This window comes from Balaenoptera acutorostrata, chromosome 11 (genome assembly GCF_949987535.1).
Source record: "Balaenoptera acutorostrata chromosome 11, mBalAcu1.1, whole genome shotgun sequence".
Classification (NCBI taxonomy): domain Eukaryota; kingdom Metazoa; phylum Chordata; class Mammalia; order Artiodactyla; family Balaenopteridae; genus Balaenoptera; species Balaenoptera acutorostrata.
Genome location: NC_080074.1, coordinates 8225003 through 8245091, shown reverse-complemented (window position 1 = coordinate 8245091; position 20089 = coordinate 8225003). Strand labels below are relative to the sequence as shown.

General features: G+C 37.4%; 1 protein-coding gene across 1 annotated transcript in view; it reads left to right on the top strand.

Moving 5' to 3' along the window:
* XPNPEP3 (X-prolyl aminopeptidase 3) overlaps nucleotides 1–20089 on the top strand; it is a 61456-nt gene that overhangs the window by 7492 nt on the left and 33875 nt on the right. Inside the window, exons 2-4 of the mRNA XM_007189104.3 lie at nucleotides 2370–2486; nucleotides 13645–14052; nucleotides 16314–16516. Of these exons, the coding sequence (XP_007189166.2) occupies nucleotides 2370–2486; nucleotides 13645–14052; nucleotides 16314–16516 (728 nt within the window). The remainder of the gene's footprint in view (nucleotides 1–2369; nucleotides 2487–13644; nucleotides 14053–16313; nucleotides 16517–20089) is intronic.

Sequence of the window (20089 nt, the reverse complement as noted above, 5' to 3'; positions counted from 1 at the left end):
AGTTTCTTCCTTTTTAACATAATCACAACACCATTATCACACGTTAAAACAAATGTTACTTCCATAATACCATCAAATATGCAATCACTTCCAATTTCCAGTGATCTCATAAGTGTAATAATGTATTTGTTTTACAGTTTGTTGCTTGAATCGGGATCCAGTTAAGGTTCACATATTACAGTTGGTTGATAATGTCTTTTAAGGCTTTCTTAATCTATAGATTCCCCCTTCCATATCTTACCACCCCTACCTGCCTTGGAATTTATGTGGAAAAAGCTGAGTTTGTCTGGTAGTGTCTATCACAGTCTGGACTTTGTTGATTGCTTCCCTGTGGTGTCACTTAGCAAGTTTCTCTGTATTTTTGTAAATTGCTTGCCTCATCTTTGTTAAGCTTTCAACCTGTGTAGACTGGGCATATTCCTTAATATGTATTCTGTACATTTTCTAAAGACAGATTCCAGGAAATACTTGTTTAATATTTTGTCCTTTTTCTCATTTTCCACTATTCTTTCTTTTTTTTTTTAAGTTTTTTTTTTTGTTGTTTTTTAAATATTTATTTATTTATTTTTGGCTGAGTTGGATCTTTGTTGCTGGGCGCGGGCTTTCTCTAGCTGCGACGAGCGGGGGCTACTCTTCGTTGCAGTGAGCCGGCTTCTCATTGTGGTGGCTTCTCTTGTTGCGGAGCACGGGCTCTAGGCGTGCGGACTTCAATAGTTGTGGCTCGCAGGCTCTAGAGCACAGGCTCAGTAGTTGTGGCGCACGGGCTCAGTTGCTCCACAGCATGTGGGATCTTCCCAGGCCAGGGCTCGAACCCGTGTCCCCTGCATTGGCAGGCGAATTCTTAACCACTGCGCCACCAGGGAATCCCCCACTATTCTTAACTGTATTTTCATACTGCCTGGAAACCTGTACCATTTTCTCTGTCTTTTTAATCATACAAGAAGCTATAATTTTTCTCAATAACCCTCTGTAAATTTAATTCAAAGTTAATGTTTAAGACTTCTTAACTCTCCAAATGCATACGCTGTCATTCATACTTTATAATCCCTACTAAAACCTTTAACTTGATCCAGACTTACCACGTTTTGCTGTTGTAGTGATTGTATGTTCACAGGGAGATTGTACGGTACTAACTGTATTGTTGGGATTTAGCAGAGAAGACTTACTGAGTGGCAGAGTGGAGGGATAAGAGCAAAGATTTTGAAGTTAAATAAAACTGAGTTTGAATCCCAGCTTCCCTAGTACTAACTGTGTAACATTGCACAAATTACTTCTCTGAGTCTGATTCCTTATTTGTAAAAAAAAAAAAAAAAAAAAAAAGGCGATGATAATGCCTGCCTCACGTAACAGTTAAAAATCGAATTCCTTAGTTTGGCGTACAAAGCCTTCAATGGTCTGATCCTTACCTTGCTGATCTTTTCCTCTCTCAGCAGCAGCAGCACCGACCTGAAATTCTCTTTTTATCCCTTTTCCCTCTATACGCACGCATGCGCACATGTGAATGTGGTGCTTTCTATGCCTTCCCTTTCATAATCTCATTCATGATACCTTTGGCTCCCCTTGTCACTTGCACTTGACTAATTCCTACTCAGAGTAGGCATCACCTACTTCTGCAGTCCCACACAAGCGCCTTTTGTGTGCTTCTCTGTTCCCCAGAGCACTGTGTCCTATTGTCATTGTACCCGTCCCACAGCGTTGTGTTAGTTTTTGTGCTCTCAGAAACCTTGTGTATGAATCCACCACTGCGCTCACCATGTAGTATTACTACTCTGTCTCACCTCCACTAGACTGTATGTTCTTTGCAGACCAGGACAAATAGTCTTGTGTTATTCTTGTGTCTTTCCCAGCATGTGCCAATCACACACTTAATAAATCTTGCTGAATCAATGCTAATAATATTGCTTCTTATGGGCTAAATATGATTAAGCATTTTTCAGACATTATTTCACTAACTCTAACATTCCAAGATTAAATGAGATAGGATGTGCATATTTTCTCAAACTTCACATATTCTCAATAAAAATGTTAATTCTCTTTTTTCTGAATTTTAGGACACAGCATAACATAGCTCAGTGAAATACTTCCTACCCCCTCCCCTGCTTTTGTTTGTTGTCTTTCTTCTGTTCCCATAGCTCCTATTATATTCCAGTAGACTAAAGTCACTAAAGGTAAAGATAATCTTATTTCTGTATCCCTAAGGCCCAACACAGGCTCTGGCTGGCCCAAAGGAAGGGCCATATAAATACTGAAGGAGATACTAATTTGCATTTTTCTAAAGCATCCTACTGCTGGAGGTAGGTAAATGTGTATATACTGTGGGGACTTTCTAGATACACTGTTCCATTTCATCCTCTTTATCTCTCCTTCAGGATGCATCTCATGTTCACAGCGAAGGTACTCCCTGCAGCCCATCCCAGAGAGGAGGATTCCAAACCGATACTTAGGCCAGCCCAGCCCCTTTACACACCCACACCTCCTCAGACCAGGTAAGGCCTTTTAACTGTAATGACTGTCTCTTTCTTTAGGCGCTTTGTCTAGAACTGTGCTATCCAATAGAATTTTTGCAGCAGTGGGAATGTTCTAGAGCTGTGCTGTCCAATACAGTAGCCACTATGCACAAGTGGCTACTGTACACTTAAAATGTTGCTAGTGCAACTGAGGAACTAAATTTTTTTTAATTTTATTTTAATGAATTTAAATTTAAACAGCTACATGTGGCTAATAGTACTGTATAGACAGCACCATCTAGAGCAATAAATACGATTAGCCTTATATAATTCAGAAGTATCAGTGAAAAGTATGTATTTCAAGATGTTTTTAAAGAAAAGTTCTGTTACTTTCTAAAACATGGTGACTAGGACTGTGTTCTATTGATTCCTTGTGAACTACTGTGTTGAAGACATTTTAGGAAACATTTTTCTTGAAAGCATTAAATGCTCATTTCAATATTACGAAAAATATTTTTATATAGGTTACACAAGATTTCCAGATGTGATTGTCACAGCTTTGAGAAGTGATAACAGTGATAAACGTGCTGCAAAAAGTTGATAGAGGTTTACTTCACTAATTTTTTTTTTCTGCCTTAAGATTCCAGTGTTGCTGCTGGAAGATGTGTCATCACTGTTGTTCAAATTCATGCCTAAGGTTTTTTGTTTTGTTTTGTTTTTTTAAAAAGACAGTTAAGGGATGAACTATGATGAATGAATATCATCCCAAAGAGGTAGGCAGGGTAAAACCAAATGCTTTGTAGAAAAAGCAGTCAGGTTTTCAAGGGAGATTAATTGTTGCTTCTGCCATGGGAAGTTAAATCTGTATTTACTGTGTAAGCATATATATTAATAATGTAAACTGCCTTTGGAAATATGTTGCTCTTTCACTGTCTCCACTCAGTGAATGATACCAGTGTGTCTCTCAGTGAGGGCTTCCTTTTGCTGATTCTTCATCTGACTGGAATTCCTGCTGGGAAGTCGGCTGAGACTCAGGAAATGCAGCTCACCACTGAAACACACAGGAAATCAGAGTTTTTCAAAGCTGTAAGGTAAGCTTAATAGCAATACAGTTGGTATTAATTTAAGTATTTCTCCATCCAGTCAACCTACCTGTAGCTTCAATTTAATACTAAGTTTTACCAGCTTTGAAAATTACTGATTTCTCGTGGTGAGATACTTTTACATGGTGAGCTGCATTTTCCAGGCTTTGAAACTAGTAATCATATTGTCAAGATGATGGCCTCTGTATCTAGACTGTTATTTGTGTTATGTGCATGTTAAGTATGTAAAAAGTGAATATAAATAAATACATACAAGTTCATATATATACATATGTTCATATAAACTATGGGGGAAAAGGAATACCTATCATAATTTTTATTCTCCTGCACCATAGGGATTGGGGTAAGTGAGAAGGGATAGAAGTAGATAGAATTTTAAAAGAGAATTATCAGTGTTAAAGAAACCACCAGATACACAATATCCAAAGTGTTAATCACTTATCTTTCTCCACGTAGAGAAGCAAAACTTACAGAAGTGGTAAAATAATTGTGGGGTGGAGGAAGAGTCAATTATTAAGAAAAATTAAGAGGCATTTAATACTTTTTTAAAAATCTCTTTTACAAAGCCAAGGTCAGTTTGTTAGTTTGGGGTTTAAAAGTGTGTTTCTATTATGTGGTTTGCTCTAAAAGGTTTCATGTTTGGCATATTTCTCCAATACTTGCCAGTACTTTAAACTTTTGGAAAATATCTCAGTCCCTTTCCTAATTATTATACAAGTTCCATATATATGATAGACAAATTAGAGAATACAGATAAGCATGATTTTTTTAAAGAAAAATTACTCATAATCCCACCATTCAGGGATAACCACTATTGAGATTTTAGTATATGTATCTTTCTAGACTTATTTCTTATTTAGAATTGTGTGTACATGTATACACACTCTATATACTGATCAACTATTTCCTTAAAATAAATTCTTAGTGGGAATTCCGTGGCAGTCCAGTGGTTAAGACTCGGTGCTTTCACTGCGGTGGCCTGGGTTCAATCCCTGGTCAGGGAGCTAAGATCCTGCAAGGTGTGGCGCAGACAAAAAAAAAAAATTCTTAGAGGTGAAATTACTGGGTCAGCACCATCTGAATTTTGAATTTCCCTGGATTTCTTTCGGCCATACCTACCCAAGTTTCCTGAAGCAACAGTAACTTGGAAGGTATTCAGCAGAATGACACGGGAGATAAAGGAGTTCTGTGCTGGCTGTGCTTACTACTGCTTTAGATGGATATAAAGAGTCAGATTCACTCCCCCAAGTCCTCTTAGTGATTTTTAAAACTTATCCTTTGCTTAAAGAAATCTGAGCGTTGTAGACTATTTCTTCTTTCTATGACATTGCCATCTCTGTGTTAAGGACCATGTCTGTAGAAACAGAAAATGTCAGTTCATCCTCCTCGATCATTAATATGCCCTCCACTTATTATCACCCAGGAAGAAAAGTGATTCCATATAGGAAGGCAGGGGGCATTCTGAGCTATATACTATTATGAACCATGAATCTACTTTTTATAGTATCTGTATAAGAAAGACACTTACGTAGTTCCCTTACATTGCAAGGTGTTCAGCTCCATAAACAGCTCCCTTCCAGGAAATAGGAAGAATTAGTGCCTAATTAAGCATTATTTCCAAAAACCTGTATTTCTAACATTTTTATGTTCCTAAGCAGAATTAATTTTAGAATATGTGATATAGTTTGGAGCTTAAGAAAGGGGTATGCAAAGAGTTAGGCTTGTCAAAATGACTTGTCTGACGTATCCAGAACCACTTCTTGGTTTTCTTTCAACTACAGCAGTGAATAGATTCATTGGGAAATAATCAAATTGTGTGGGTCACAATTTGAGGGAATGCTTTTACCATATGCTTTTTTGTCCCTTATCATCAAAACAGTGGCTGAGACTGTATAGTTATTGTCAAATATAATATTTAAAATGATGAAAAGATTGGTTCTAGAGTGGGTTATAGATAATAATTCCCAAATTTTCTTCCCTTAAAAGTTTTAAAATCAGTTAGGTATCCATCTTTAGTTTAGTGATAGTTTATCTGTAGTTCTGCCTTAAGCAAGGGGTGTATTTTTTTGGTTTGTTTTAAGTTTTGTTAAATATGGTTGACTTTAATAACATCTAAAAGATAAAGATTTATTTTGATGGAGTGAGATTTTTATACTATTTAAAAGATTAAAATATATGTCCAAGAAATGACAGAAATGGAAAGTGGTTTGAATCTGCCTAGACCATTGGGTGAGCTTTTTCAAAATATACATACAAGCCAGGATCCCATAGACTTGCTGAATCAGAATCTCAAGGGAAGGACTTAGACTGTGACATTGAAGAGCTCCCTGGGTGTTTCTGATGCACACCGCTGGCCTAATGGGTACTCACTCACTCCGCTTGGGTGCATGAGATGCCTACCAACTTAGGAAGACAGCTAGATCTTAAGCCACAGGCCATGTTTTAAAGCAGAGTGTGGCCTCCCCATGCCTCTCTGGTGTCCTCATCCCCAAACACTCAGTTCTTAAATCACCACCATCAAACATTTACTGAATGATGACTTCACATTTATCTGGCCATTTCAAAACACATTTTATAGATTTCACCTGATAAGCAGAGTAGTAATCTAAAGTTTTGTATTCTAGAGTTTTAAAATTTAGGCCTACTTTTTCCATAGATATTTCACCATGAAGTCGACCTGTTTTTATGAAGTAATGTATTTTCTTTTCTCACTCCTTTTGTACCTATGGAATTTTAAAAACAGTATATATTCATATTGATTATACAATTTCCTCTCATCTTCATCTTCTGAATTAGATTTTAATGCAGAGTAAAGACTGGAGTCTTTACATATATAAGTTTATAGGTGAATAAATGTATATTTAACCCATATGTATGATACATGTTGACTACTTATTTCAAGGTACCATTATACTGATAACTAGCTTATAGAAATGCCATAAATTGCCATCCAGTGCAGAGTTATAGAATATTTCTCTTTTTATTACTGAGAGAAGAAAGGAAATTTTGAAATGTAATAATTTTCATGTGGTTTAAATACTGGTACATTAAAAATATATGACTTGTCTATTTCTCACTTTAACCTTTGTGCATATTTCTCATTCATATCAAGAAATTCTCTGAGGTAAAGATTAGCAAGAATCTACCCCAGGAAAGAATCAGGAATCTTCTAAAAAACTGAATAATAAAAAGCTCCTGAATCACTCGAAACTCATTCTTGTCATTGTGTGAGAAAGCTAGATAATTCAGGGCTTTCATGTAAATAATTACTTTGATAGGGATAATGGTCATCCCTATAAATTTTACTCTTTCAAGATCCTACCTGGCTTTGTATTACCAGGATGACAACCTCTTCAAGTGTAAATTATTTATTGTGGTAATAATTATAACTAATATTTATATAGTGCTAACTGTTCTAAGTATTTAATTAACTTATTAAATCCTCCTGACAACTTTGTGAAGTGGGTGCTATTATTATCTCCACTTTACAGATGAGGACACAGGCACAGAACAGTTTGGTAGCTCTCCCCAAGTCACTCAGTAGGTTGTTAAGCCAGAATTCCAACTCAACAAAAGTCTGAGTCCACACTTAACCACAAAACAGCACATAACACCCATGCCAAAGAATACTATATGGGAATTTTTTTTTAAGTCTTTTTTTTGCTATAATATTTTTGGTAAGAAGAAATTCAAGTGAGAGAAGTCTTGGTGTAAAAGTTATTTCAGCTTTAGAGAGTGGTATAGTCATCCCTTGGTATCCTTAGGGGATTGGTTCCAGGACCCTCTCAGATGCCAAAATCTGCAGATGCTCAAGTCCCTTACATAAAATGGCATAGTATATGACTGCAATCCATGCACATCCTCCCATATACTATAAACCATCTCTAGGTTACTTATAATACCAAATACAATGTAAATGCTATGTAAATAGCTGCTCATGCACAGCAAATTGAAGTTTTGCTTTTTGTGACTTTCTGGAATTTTTTTTCCAAATATTTTTGATCTGTGGTTGGTTGAATCCCCAGATGCAGAACCTATGGATATGGAGGGCCAGCTGTACTTTTTTTTTTTTAATGTGGTAAAATTTACATTAGGTGAATTGCACAGATCTTAAGTATGCAATCCAGTGAGTTTTGACAAAGGTACACCAATATAACCCATACCCCATTCAAGATATAGAGCATTTCCGTCACCCCAGAAAGTCCCCTCATACCCTTCTAGTCAGTCCCCACCTCCATCCTTAACCACTGCTCTAGTTTCAATCAACATGATTGTTTTTCCTGTTCTTGAGTTTCGTGTAAGTGGAATCATACAGTATGACCCTTTCTGTCTGGCTTGTTTTGCTCAGTATTTGCAAATAAAATCCATTGAGAGTATTTTTTAAATTATTTATTTGGTCATTTCATTTTTTCAGAGAGGTCTGTGTTTTACTTTCTAAAGGAAATGTTTATTAGCTTTTTCTTTACCCCCATTTTCCAACTACATAGTAATAGATCATTTTATGTACTACTTCCTTATATACAATAAAAACTACCTAATATTAAACAGAATTCAAGGACACTGCTTCAGGCCGCGTTAAAATCCTAACCTAGTTAATTTCAGGAAATAATTAAAATACATACCTAGATTGTAGCAAAGACTTGCATCTTTCCATCCATTTTCAGTCTTCATAAAACTTTTCCTCTCTGGGTTTTCTGCCTGGCTGATAAAATATGAAGAACATTTTTCTTATTCTTTTGAGAGGCCCAATCCTAGATGTCCTGGAAGAGCTTTTCTTCTTGGCTGCACAGTCTCAGGATTGATTGTGAGACTTTGCTATTTACAGAGTTGAGATTGTGGCATCTAGGCATTTGATTGATTAAATAACTTGTTAGAGTAGCCCTTCTATCCTTAATTGACTCCACATGATAAAATACTGACTTTGCTTCTTAATACTTTACAATTTGACAAAGTTACGAGAATGTCTATTCAGATACAGTTTTATCTGAAGAAATTCAGGCTAGATTGACTGTAATGGTTAGTTCTATGATCAAAGGCCATAACAACTGCCAGGTTTACCTCTAGGGTTGAAGTTCATTGCTTTATCACACTTTTTCCCTCCTTCAGTTGATAAGGTGTGTTTTTCCTTGGATAATTTTTCTGTTGTGACGAAGGATTCCTTGAAATTTCAGAAGTTTGGAAGCATATAGTTAATGGTCACTCTATAGTGTTTACAATTAGTAAGCTTGGGAAAATGTAGTCAGTGTTTTAAGTAAATATTTCTCATATAGTCATTTGTATGAAATTAGATTCAGCAACGAGGAATGCTTTGAAGGGCGTAAAAGATGGTTTTGCAATCCTGCTTTGATTTTTAAATAATTTTATCTTTTTTTCAGAAGTTACTTCCTAATATACGTATATGTATACTCTGTTATTAATGAAAATGAGAGATAACACATTGATTAATTAAGATCATTAATATTGTGAATTTTCTTCTTATTTCCAAAGTTTTTTTAAAAACACAGTGAATTGATTTTTTAAGTTTAGTTTTATTACATGGGCCATAGCTGGGAAATGACCAAAAGCAAAGCACAGGATAGGGACCAAGTAAAATGACAAAAAGGAAAAGTTGGATAATCCACCAATTATAACCAGCCTCTGCTTTTAGAAAAGAGTATTTGCTGCTTGAGTAAATTAGGAAATTTCCAATATTGAGTAACAGTGGCAGACTTAACATGAATAATTATCAGGGAGATAAATAGTTAAGCTGTTCTGGGGCTCTGGTACAAAGTTCGGTATTCTGCCCTAGAGCCCTAGGGGACTCTTAGCCAACTCAGTCCTCAGAGAAAGAAATGTGATGTGAGCTCTTCTAGGACCAACTCTGTTGCTTTGACTGGCCTATGAGGCCCTCTCTTATTTTTCACTTTTGTTTCTTACCAATTTCGTTAATAAAAATGTAAATTTTTCTGTTGTAGGTAAATAAAAGTTAAATAAAAAATTATTAATGGGATACAACTATAGAATTTTCTGGAGAGATAAACTATGCATAGGTAAAACAACTAGACAGTTCCAAAGTAATCATAAACAGCTGAGTTGCATGTACTGAACGTGAGTACTGAGAAAACTCGAAGGACTTTGATCCACTAATTTCTCTCCTGGGACTATCCCACAGAAATAAAAGCAACAGTACATAGGGCATTTAAAAGTACCCTATGTATATAAGTACAAAGATGTTCATTATTGCAGCAAAAAGCTACAATATGAATAATATGAATGCCCACCAGTATGGAAATGGATCAGGAAGTTATGATACATTCCCCCAAGAAATCATATGGAGACATCAAGCAGAATGAGTTGAAGCTATGCTAAATGAGTTGGTGGGAGGGGATTATATGAGTATTGATAAAAATAGGAAAGGATACATACTAAATTACAAATATGGGGGTGGTTCTAATGTGGGTAGAAGGAGGGAAGGGGAGTGAGGTCTCAAACAATGAAGAAATGGGGGAAAAGTGTGTAACTATTGAAAGAGTATGGTATGATCACATTTATACACAACTATAAGATGTGTATATGAAAATGAAATAGTTGACTTTAAAAAAAATGTAATTCAAAGGAATAAATCAACATGATCTGGGCTAATCAAGAAAGCCTTTTGAACCAGAAGGGTCTAAAAACAAACATATATTGAGCTCCAAGTCTTGAGTGGAATTGCTTTGGGGGGAGAAGAAATTTTAGAAAGGGGACACATTGTAAGCAAGGTAACAGGTTGGACTTATGTAAGATATAGAAGGAATTAATTTCAGAATAATTGGGGGAATGATAAGAAAAAAGTTGGCCAAGTCACCAAAGACCACATATTGTGTGATTTCATTTATATGAAATCTGTACTATAGACAAACCCAGAGAGGCAGAAAATAGATTAGTGGTGGTCAAGGGCTGGATTGGATTCAGAGGAAACAGGGAGTGACTATTGATTGGCATGGGATTTCTTTCTGGAGTGATGAAATATTCTAAAATTGTTTAGGGTAATGGTTGCACAAATCTGTGAATTTACCAAAAATCATTGAATTGTACACTTGTAAGTGGGCGAATTGTATGGTATGAAAATATCTCAGTAAAGCTGTTACCAAAAAAAGTTGGCCAGATAAGTTGGAGTCACCTGGTAGAGAACATTAAAATGTTACATTTAAATGTAAATGTTAAAATGGCTTAAGAGTATGAATTTGATCTGACAGACAATAAAGAACCATTGTAGGTTATGAGTATGGAGTGGACTGTCCATGGTTTCCCTTTTTTAACCTCTTTTTCTCTTTATTTGGGACTTTAATTATAAGAGTATATATTCATTGAAACAGAATTCAAATAATATAATAAATCATGTTAAATAGAAAATTTCAGTTTATGTCACTCTCCATAGGTTACCACTATAAAAATTCTGATTTTTTTCTAAATTCTTTTTTTTCTCCTTTGTTTTTTTTAAACATAATGAGAACATATTGTCCATCTTCTTATTTAACTTTCTTACACAGCAGTGTTTCATGGCTATCTTCCCATACTTGCATGTGGAGACTGGCCACCACAGGGAATAATAATAGTTCCCCACATCACAGAGTCATTGTAAAGATAAAATAAGTTGATACATGTAAATAATTAGAATAGTACAGACACGTAGTAAGCGTTCAATAAGCATTAGATGTTGTTTTACTATTATTATTGTTAAGTGTAGGCTTAGGGATACAGCTTTTGTGAGTAATTGTTTTAGTAGTTCTTTTGTTTGGGAACCTAAAGTGAAAGCAGGCATAATTTCCATTTCAGAAGTGAAGCGTTCACCCAGTCATCACTGGGCTAGCAGCCAGGCAGTCTGCTAGGTACTAGTATTAAGAACTAACACATATTACAATAGCCAGGACATGGAAGCAACCTAATTGTCCATCAATAGATGAATGGATAAAGAAGATGTGGCACATATATACAATGGAATATTACTCAGCCGTAAAAAGAAACGAAATTGAGTTATTTGCAGTGAGGTGGATGGACCTAGAGACTGTCATACAGAGTGAAGTAAGTCAGAAAGAGAAAAACAAATACCATATGCTAACACATATATATGGAATCTAAAAAAAAAAAAAAATGGTCATGAAGAACCTAGGGGCAAGACGGGAATAAAGACACAGACCTACTAGAGAATGGACTTGAGGACATGGGGAGGGGGAAGGGTAAGCTGGGACAAAGTGAGAGAGTGGCATGGACATATATACACTACCAAATGTAAAATAGATAGCCAGTGGGAAGCAGCTGCATAGCTCAGGGAGATCAGCTCAGTGCTTTGTGTCCCCCTAGAGGGGTGGGGTAGGGAGGGTGGGAGGGAGATGCAAGAGGGAGGAGATGGGGATATATGTATACATATAGCTGATTCACTTTGTTACACAGCAGCAACTAACACAACATTGTAAAACAATTATACTCCAATAAAGATGTTAAAAAAAAATAAAAAATAAAAGGAGAAAAAGCTAAAAAAAAAAGAACTAACACATAACACTTCATAACAAAGTTTCTTTTTTTATATATATATATATTTGTTTGTTTATTTATTTATTTTTGGCTGCATCGTGTCTTAGTTGCGGCACACGGGATCTTCTTTGCGGCATGCAGGCTTCTCTCTAGTTGTGGTGCGAGGGCTTCTCTCTATTGTGGCGTGCGGGCTCCAGAGCACATGGGCTCTGTAGTTGTGGTGCACGGGCTCAGTAGTTGCAGCTTGTGGGCTTAGTTGCCCCACAGCATGTGGGATCTTAGTTCCCCAACCAGGGATCAAACCCACATCCCCTGCATTGGAGGGCAGATTCTTAACCACTGGACCACCAGGGAGGTCCCACAGGGGTTCTTAATATGGGTTTTTTGCGTGCGCTTACAGGAATCTGAGACTCTTGAAATTGTATGTCAAAAGTTTGTATTTGGGCTTCCCTGGTGGCGCAGTTGTTAAGAATCCGCCTGCCAATGCAGGGGCCATGGGTTCGAGCCCTGGTCCGGGAAGATCCTACTTGCTGCGGAGCAACTAAGCCTGCGTATCGCAACTACTGAAACCCGCGCACCTAGAGCCCATGCTCCGCAACAAGAGAAGCCACCACAATTAGAAGCCCACGCACCGCAACGAAGAGTAGCCCTGCTGCTCGCCACAACTAGAGAAAAGCCCACGTGCAGCAGCGAAGACCCAGTGCAGCCAAAAATAAAATAAATTAAATAAATTTAAAAAAAATGTTTGTATGAGCCTACATGCCGTTTAGTAAACAGAATACATCCATAGCTTTCAAAAGATTTTCTAGGATGTCTTCAAATCCTTAAGAACCACATGCTTTATCAAATTTGGTTCTCATGACAGCCCCAAGAGGTGGATAATATTACTAGAGTTTTGAAGGATACAAAGATGGTTCTGGCCATCAAAGAGGTTATGTATACCCAGCTCACTGTTAATACAAGGTAGAAAGTGAAAAGCCCTGTTAGAAAGATATTATTATGCCTTGGAAATTCAGAAGGAGAAATTTATTCTAGCTCTTGAAATTGGGGAAAGCTTTTTGGCCTTAAACTCTAAAAATACTATAGCTCATTTGACAATTATCAAATGCCTACTATATTCCAGTTGTTATTCTAGGCCCTGGGAATATAACGTTGAGCAAACAGACGAAAATCTATGTCTTCGAGGAGCTTACATTCTTTTGGGGAAGTCTTACACAGAAAATGTGATCCTTCTCCTCACCTTGTATATTGAAACTTCAGGGCAACTTGGATTATTTGCCTAACAATGCCTTCCATATAATAATGTTTAGTAAATATTTGATTGAATGAGTAAAAGAATGAACCAAAGAGCTGAAAGAGATCTTAAGGGGTCATGATCCCAGTTTTCAGGCAGGACCACATGCAATTATCATTTCTTCCAAATTTTTGCAATGGATTACTGACCAGATAACCTGGGTTATCTCCTTAATTTGCCATGTGCTATGAGGAGATTGGGCATAAATTGAAGAAATGAACTTGGGTGTCTCCATCTAATATTAAGCTATCTTAAGTACTTTGGCACTATAGAAATGCAAAGCATCACTGTTATTTGTCATTTCTAGGGGAGGTGACGCCAGGACTATCCCAGGTGGAATATGCACTTCGCAGACACAAACTAATATCTCTGATCCACAAGGAAGCACAAGGGCAGAGTGGTACAGACCACACAGTGGTACTGCTGTCCAACCCTACATACTATATGAGCAATGATATCCCATATACTTTCCACCAAGACAACAATTTCCTGTACCTGTGTGGATTCCAAGAGCCTGATAGCATTCTGGTCCTTCAAAGCCTCCCCGGCAAGCAGTTACCAGCACACAAGGCCATACTTTTTGTGCCTCAGAGAGATCCCAGTCGAGAACTTTGGGATGGCCCCCGATCTGGTACTGATGGAGCAATAGCTCTAACTGGAGTGGATGAAGCCTATACGCTGGAAGAATTTCAACATCTTGTACCAAAACTGAAAGGTAACAAATGGGAGCAGAAGTCAAATCATAGGCCAGATTGGGACTAAGACCTTCCTTGCCCGTTTAAACAAAGTTCTTCATTTCCTAAAATAATTATCATAGCAGCATTTCCCTGGGCACCATGAAAAGAATATAAATCTTTTCCACAAGACTTTAAAGATTTCATTTATTCATTTGCTAAATCTTCATTGGATTATTCATTCACAGAAACTTTTAACTGTTCTAGTTTGAAATCCCAGACAGAGAATTTTAAAGTGGAGGATGAGCATGGGCTGCTTTTCAAGATTACTGACCAGTCTATTGACCTTTGATTACTACTTATCTTACTGCTTTTGCCAACTCTTCAAAAAAGGGCAGTATTCTCAAAGAATGATTTATTCATCACCAGCATCAGAATCACCTGGTGAGGCATTATAGAATTACAAATGCATAATAGATGCTGGAAATGTAAAATCTGCAGCCCCCACTCCATACCTACTAAATCAGGATCTGCATTTTAACAAGATTCTCAGGTGGTTCGTGTACACGGTTGAATTCATGCCCCTTGAAATAGTCACTTTCTCTACACTTATTCTGGTGAAATTATGATCGCTCAGAATGTTTTGGGATTCCTTTTCTGGAACTTTTCAGAATGTACACTGCATTATAAACTATCCTTAGTGATTCTTACAAATCTACAGCTCTAGTAAGCATTTTATTTTTTGAAGTGTCCAGAAGTCACTTAGAGCCAAATTTGATAAATAAGATAGATGATCAAGTTGGAAAATACTTGATTTTAGACAAAAAAATGTATGATCGTAAAATTTTAGTCTGATATTCTTGTAAGGTTTATAAACATTTCTGAAGTCAGTCTCTAAAAGAGAATTTCAAAATTGTTTCCAGTGATCATAGATTGAAAGTTTAAAAACCTAAAAAGGTTGGTCTGTGATTTTATAAGCTGACAGCAGATGGTCATGGTTGTTTTACTTTTTAAAAATTACAACAATTAAATTTCTATTGAAAATAAGATTAGAGTTTTACATGTAATCTACATTTAAAATCACTTTTATTTTAAAGTGAAAATATTTAGGAGATTGTACCACTAATACATATCCGATCAGAATTTTTAGGATTTTTTTCCCTCTTCGGTCCCAAAGTCCATTGTATGAAACATATAAACAAACCTTCAGACTTAGATTGTCATGAATACTACTCATAGGTTTCTTTTTTATTATTATTATTTTATTTATTTATTTATTTATTTATTTTTGGCTGTGTTGGATCTTTGTTGCTGCACACGGGCTATCTTTAGTTGCGTCGAGCGGGGGCTACTCTTCGTTGCGGTGCGCGGGCTTCTCATCGTGGTGGCTTCTCTTGTTGCGGAGCACGGGCTCTAGGCAGGCGGGCTCCAGTAGTTGTGGCACATGGGCTCAGTAGTTGTGGCTCATGGGCTCTAGAGCGCAGGCTCAGTAGTTGTGGCGCACGGACTTAGTTGCTTCGTGGCATGTGGGATCTTCCCGGACCAGGGCTCGAACCTGTGTCCCCTGCATTGGCAGGCAGATTCTTAACCACTGCGCCACCAGGGAATCCCCTACTCATAGGTTTCTGTCAGAAAAAAAAGAAAGGAACAAATAGAGACCTGATGTAAGTGGAAAAGATTTTCATAATGAGCCTCATCTTATACCTCAGGCAAAAATTGACCATTTCCTTGGGTCTCTAAAGTGAAATGGTGAACTGTGGTTGTCTGTAATGAGAATACATGGCAGATGGAAAAGGAAGGATTTCCTGGGTAAGTGTGGATTAGCATGTATTATCAACTATGAGAGCTCCTTTCACCAATACTGAGATTGTTTGTAAGGGATGGAACACTTTTAACCATAAGGTCATGAGCTGAGTACTTTTTTCTGTCCTTTTGTGTTTAGTTATTTAATGATGCCTCTAGCTCAGTTGTGTGGAGAACAATTGTCGTAATTGTTCTTTAACAGTTAATAAATAATAAAATCAAAGCTTGAGTAAAGCTTTAGTCTCATCTATCATCTTTATTAAAAACACTGAAGTTTGAGGGCAGAAAAAGCTGTGTGTTCAGTCTCAGAATATCTTGCTATTTTCAGGGAATGGCCTTTCCAGTGATTTACGATCCAATTCTTCATTTACTTCGGTCCTGAGAGTTTGTGTTCAACCCTTTAGAGTTCTATACTACATATTTTATAGTTTTGACTCTTGTTCAAGTCATTATGACAGGTGGTATTTCTTGTTGCTGTTTTATTTAAATCTGTTTTAAGCTGAGACACATACACTGTGGTATGACTGGATGAGGCCCGCTCACATTCAGCTCCACTGTGACTACATGCAGCAGTTGGCAGAGGTCAAAGCCAGGAGCAAGAACAAGGTTCGGGCTGTGCAGCAGCTGGTACAGCGTCTCAGGCTGATCAAATCTCCTGCAGAAATTGAACGAATGCAGATTGCTGGGAAGCTGACATCACAGGTATGGCTCCTACTGAAAAAGTTCTTTCCAAATTAAAAAATCTCAGCTCTTAGGGTTCAGTGGGCACCTTGAGGTTGTGTACCCAATGCAGTAATCTCATGGCACATGGACATTTAGCTTCTGCTTCGATGTTTCCTGAATGTTTCTAGAGACTTGCTCAGTACCTTGCAAGGCAAATCAAATATCCCTCTTGTATCTTTTACCCATGATCTTAGTTGTTTCTCCTTGCAACAACATAAATTAATTCATTTTATTTCCTTTCCTTACCATATCTACAATAATAGCAGCAGTTAAGAGTTTGTTAAAGAAGATTCGTAGGCCCTAAAATGACAGTGCTTACAAATCTGCAGTTTATTACAGGAGAAGGGTACAGTATAGCAACAGCATTAATGTAAGAATACCTGTCACACCCAATGGCTGTCTCACAGCCAGGTCCAGAGAAGCTGGGTGCAGACTCCTATTGTCCTCCCTCAGTAAGGACCGGGCAAGGTGCATTTTCTCTGTGGCTCAGGAACCACAGATGCATGTATAGAACACCTGGGAACCAGGGAGCCCCAGATGGAATCTCAGCTAGGGATTTTTGGGTTTTGGTCTCATTGGCATATTCCTGCTAGGTAACAGAGCTCTCACAGAGACCAAGTATAAACCTTTAATCTCACTGTTATCAATACTGACAGGCTAATACAAACTGTACTGCCCTGAAATTTCTTGCAATACTTTGTTTTTATTGTGGTGAAATAAATAAATATATATATACAAAATAAAATTTACCATTTTAGCCATTTTAAGTGTACAGTTTGGTGTCATTAAATACTTTCACATTGTTGTACAATCACCACGACTGTACATCTCAAGAACTTTTTTGTGATTTCATGCTGAAACTCTGTGCCCAGTAGGGAGTAACTCCTCATTCCCCCTTCTTGTAGCCCCTAGTAACCACTGTTCTACTTTCTGTCTCTATGAATTTGACTACTCTAGGCAATTCATATAAGTGTAGTCATATAATATTTGTCCTTTTGTTTCTAACGTATTTCACTTATCATAATATCTTCAGGATTCATCCATGTTGTAGCATATATTAGAATTTCCTTCCTTTTTAAGACTAAATAATATTCCATTGTATGTATATACAATGTTTTGTTATCCATTCATCCACTGATGGTCATTTGGGTTGTTTGCATCTTTAAGCCGTTGTGAATAATTCTGCTGTGAACGTTGCAGTAAAAATATCTGGTTAAGACCTGACTTTCATTTATTTTGAATATATACGCAGAAGTGGAATTGCTGGATCAAATGTTAATTCTGTGTTTAATTTTTTGAGGAACCACCATACGGTGTTCAGCAATTCATAAGGGTTCTAATTTCTCCATATCTATGACATTCTGGGTTTTTTTTTTTTTAATAATAGCAATCCTAATGGGTATGAAGGGGTATCTGTGTTTTTTTAATACAATTTTTAAAGGTTATACTCCATTTACAGTTATTACAAAATATTGGCTATATTCCCCATGTTGTACAATACATCCTTGTAGCCTGTCTTACACCCAGTAGTTTGTACCCCCTACTCCCCGATCCCTATATTGCCCCCTTCCCTCCCTCTCCCCACTAGTAACCACTAGTTTGTTCTCTGTATCTATGAATCTGCTTCTTTTTTGTTATATTCACTAATTTGTTGTATTTATTAGATTCCACATATAAGTGATATCATACAGTATTTGTCTTTGTCTGACTTACTTCAGTTAGCATAATTAATGTCTTCCAAGTCCATCCATGTTGCTGCAAATGGCAGAATTATTTCTTTTTTATGGCTGAGTTGATTGTGGTTTTGATTTGCATTTCCCTAATGGTTAGTGATATTGAGCATCTTTTCATTTGCTTATTGCCCTCACAACACTTTTAATCAGTATGTTTCATGCCATGCCTTGACCAAAGTAGTGTCATGCAGAAATTTAGCAAAACAGCTCAAGCTAATTCCAGGAATTAACAGTTCACACCCCCCGACCCATTGTCAAGGCTTTTTCTAATAAAATAAAATCCTTAGTTTGATAACAGTTACTTGCCTTACAATGTCATACAATGAGATAGACAATCAAAGTGCACATGCTGAATCCATTTATAATATCTACAAAATATGGGGTTGGTAGAGATTTAAACAGACAGCTGAACCTTCCACTTGTACTTTCTCATGTTTTTGTACTAACCGTACAATTCTTTTGCTTCTCAGATCTATAGCTATCTGTTCTTTTTGGCATATATTGTCTGAATTATTAAGAATCATAATCTTTCATTAATCAGCTGTAGGTATTCATCAGACCAGTTCTGCTGCATAGGGAATAAGATCCTGAGAAGGCTTTAACTCAGTCTCCCATTATATTAGATCACTATTAGTATCTACAGTGTTAATTTTACTTATGACTCCGTATTATACCTTATAACAATACCATTGTAGTTACAGTATAAATCGGACAAAATAATGGTGTAATCAATTTGTCCCTCCCAACCCAATCTACCTTTTCCCATATACCATGTATTATTCCTCATAGGAGTATAAATCAGAGACCATATCTGTTTTTTCAGGATTCAGAACATCTCGAGTACACAGCCAGATTTCTTCTCTCAGGTTACATGGTTTGACAGATACTGGTGCCCAGTGAGAAGAGTCCTGCAACAGAACCCATTTATCTACCACAGGAAGCACTATAATATTTAAAGTTTGTCCAGTACTCACAAACTACACTATCGGGAAAGAATGGTTAGCCCTCATTTGGGGTGCTGAAGCTGGTAAAGAGCACCTCGACAGGTTGCATCCTCTAGTTAATATTTTCCATAGACTACAGGGCCCATAAGTCTCCCACAAATGCATACCCTGGATTTCTGCTATGGGAATTCCTGGCCATAGGGCTTGGGATGCCTTGGAGTCCCTTTGAATTAAGGTATCTATTAACCTAGCTTATATTAACACGTCAGCTTGTTCCCTTCTCATTGCTGGGTTGATTTGGGCATGTTGTCTTAGAGTATGCTGTAATTAAAAGATTCATTTTGTGAGCGCTGTGTTATTACTTCAAGTATCTTGCCACTTTTGTCTTTACTCCTGGAATAGGATGCCTTCAAGTCACCCTATTCATGTTAGTAGGTCTTTTTCATTCGTAGGTCTTTCCTCATTAAAAGCAAATCTGCCGGGGCTTCCCTGGTGGCGCAGTGGTTGAGAATCTGCCTGCTAATGCAGGGGACACGGGTTCGAGCCCTGGTCTGGGAAGATCCCACATGCCACGGAGCAGCTGGGCCCGTGAGCCACAATTGCTGAGCCTGCGCGTCTGGAGCCTGTGCCCCGCGACGGGAGGGGCCGCGATAGAGAAAGGCCCGCGCACCGCGATGAAGAGCGGTCCCCGCACCGCGATGAAGAGTGGCCCCCGCTTGCCGCAACTGGAGAAAGCCCTCGCACGAACCGAAGACCCAACACAGCCAAAAATAAATAAATAAATAAATAAATAAATAAGAAAATCCTTTAAAAAAAAAAAAAAAAAAAAAGCAAATCTGCCTGGCCAGTTACTCATAGCCCAGCTCCTAATTCTC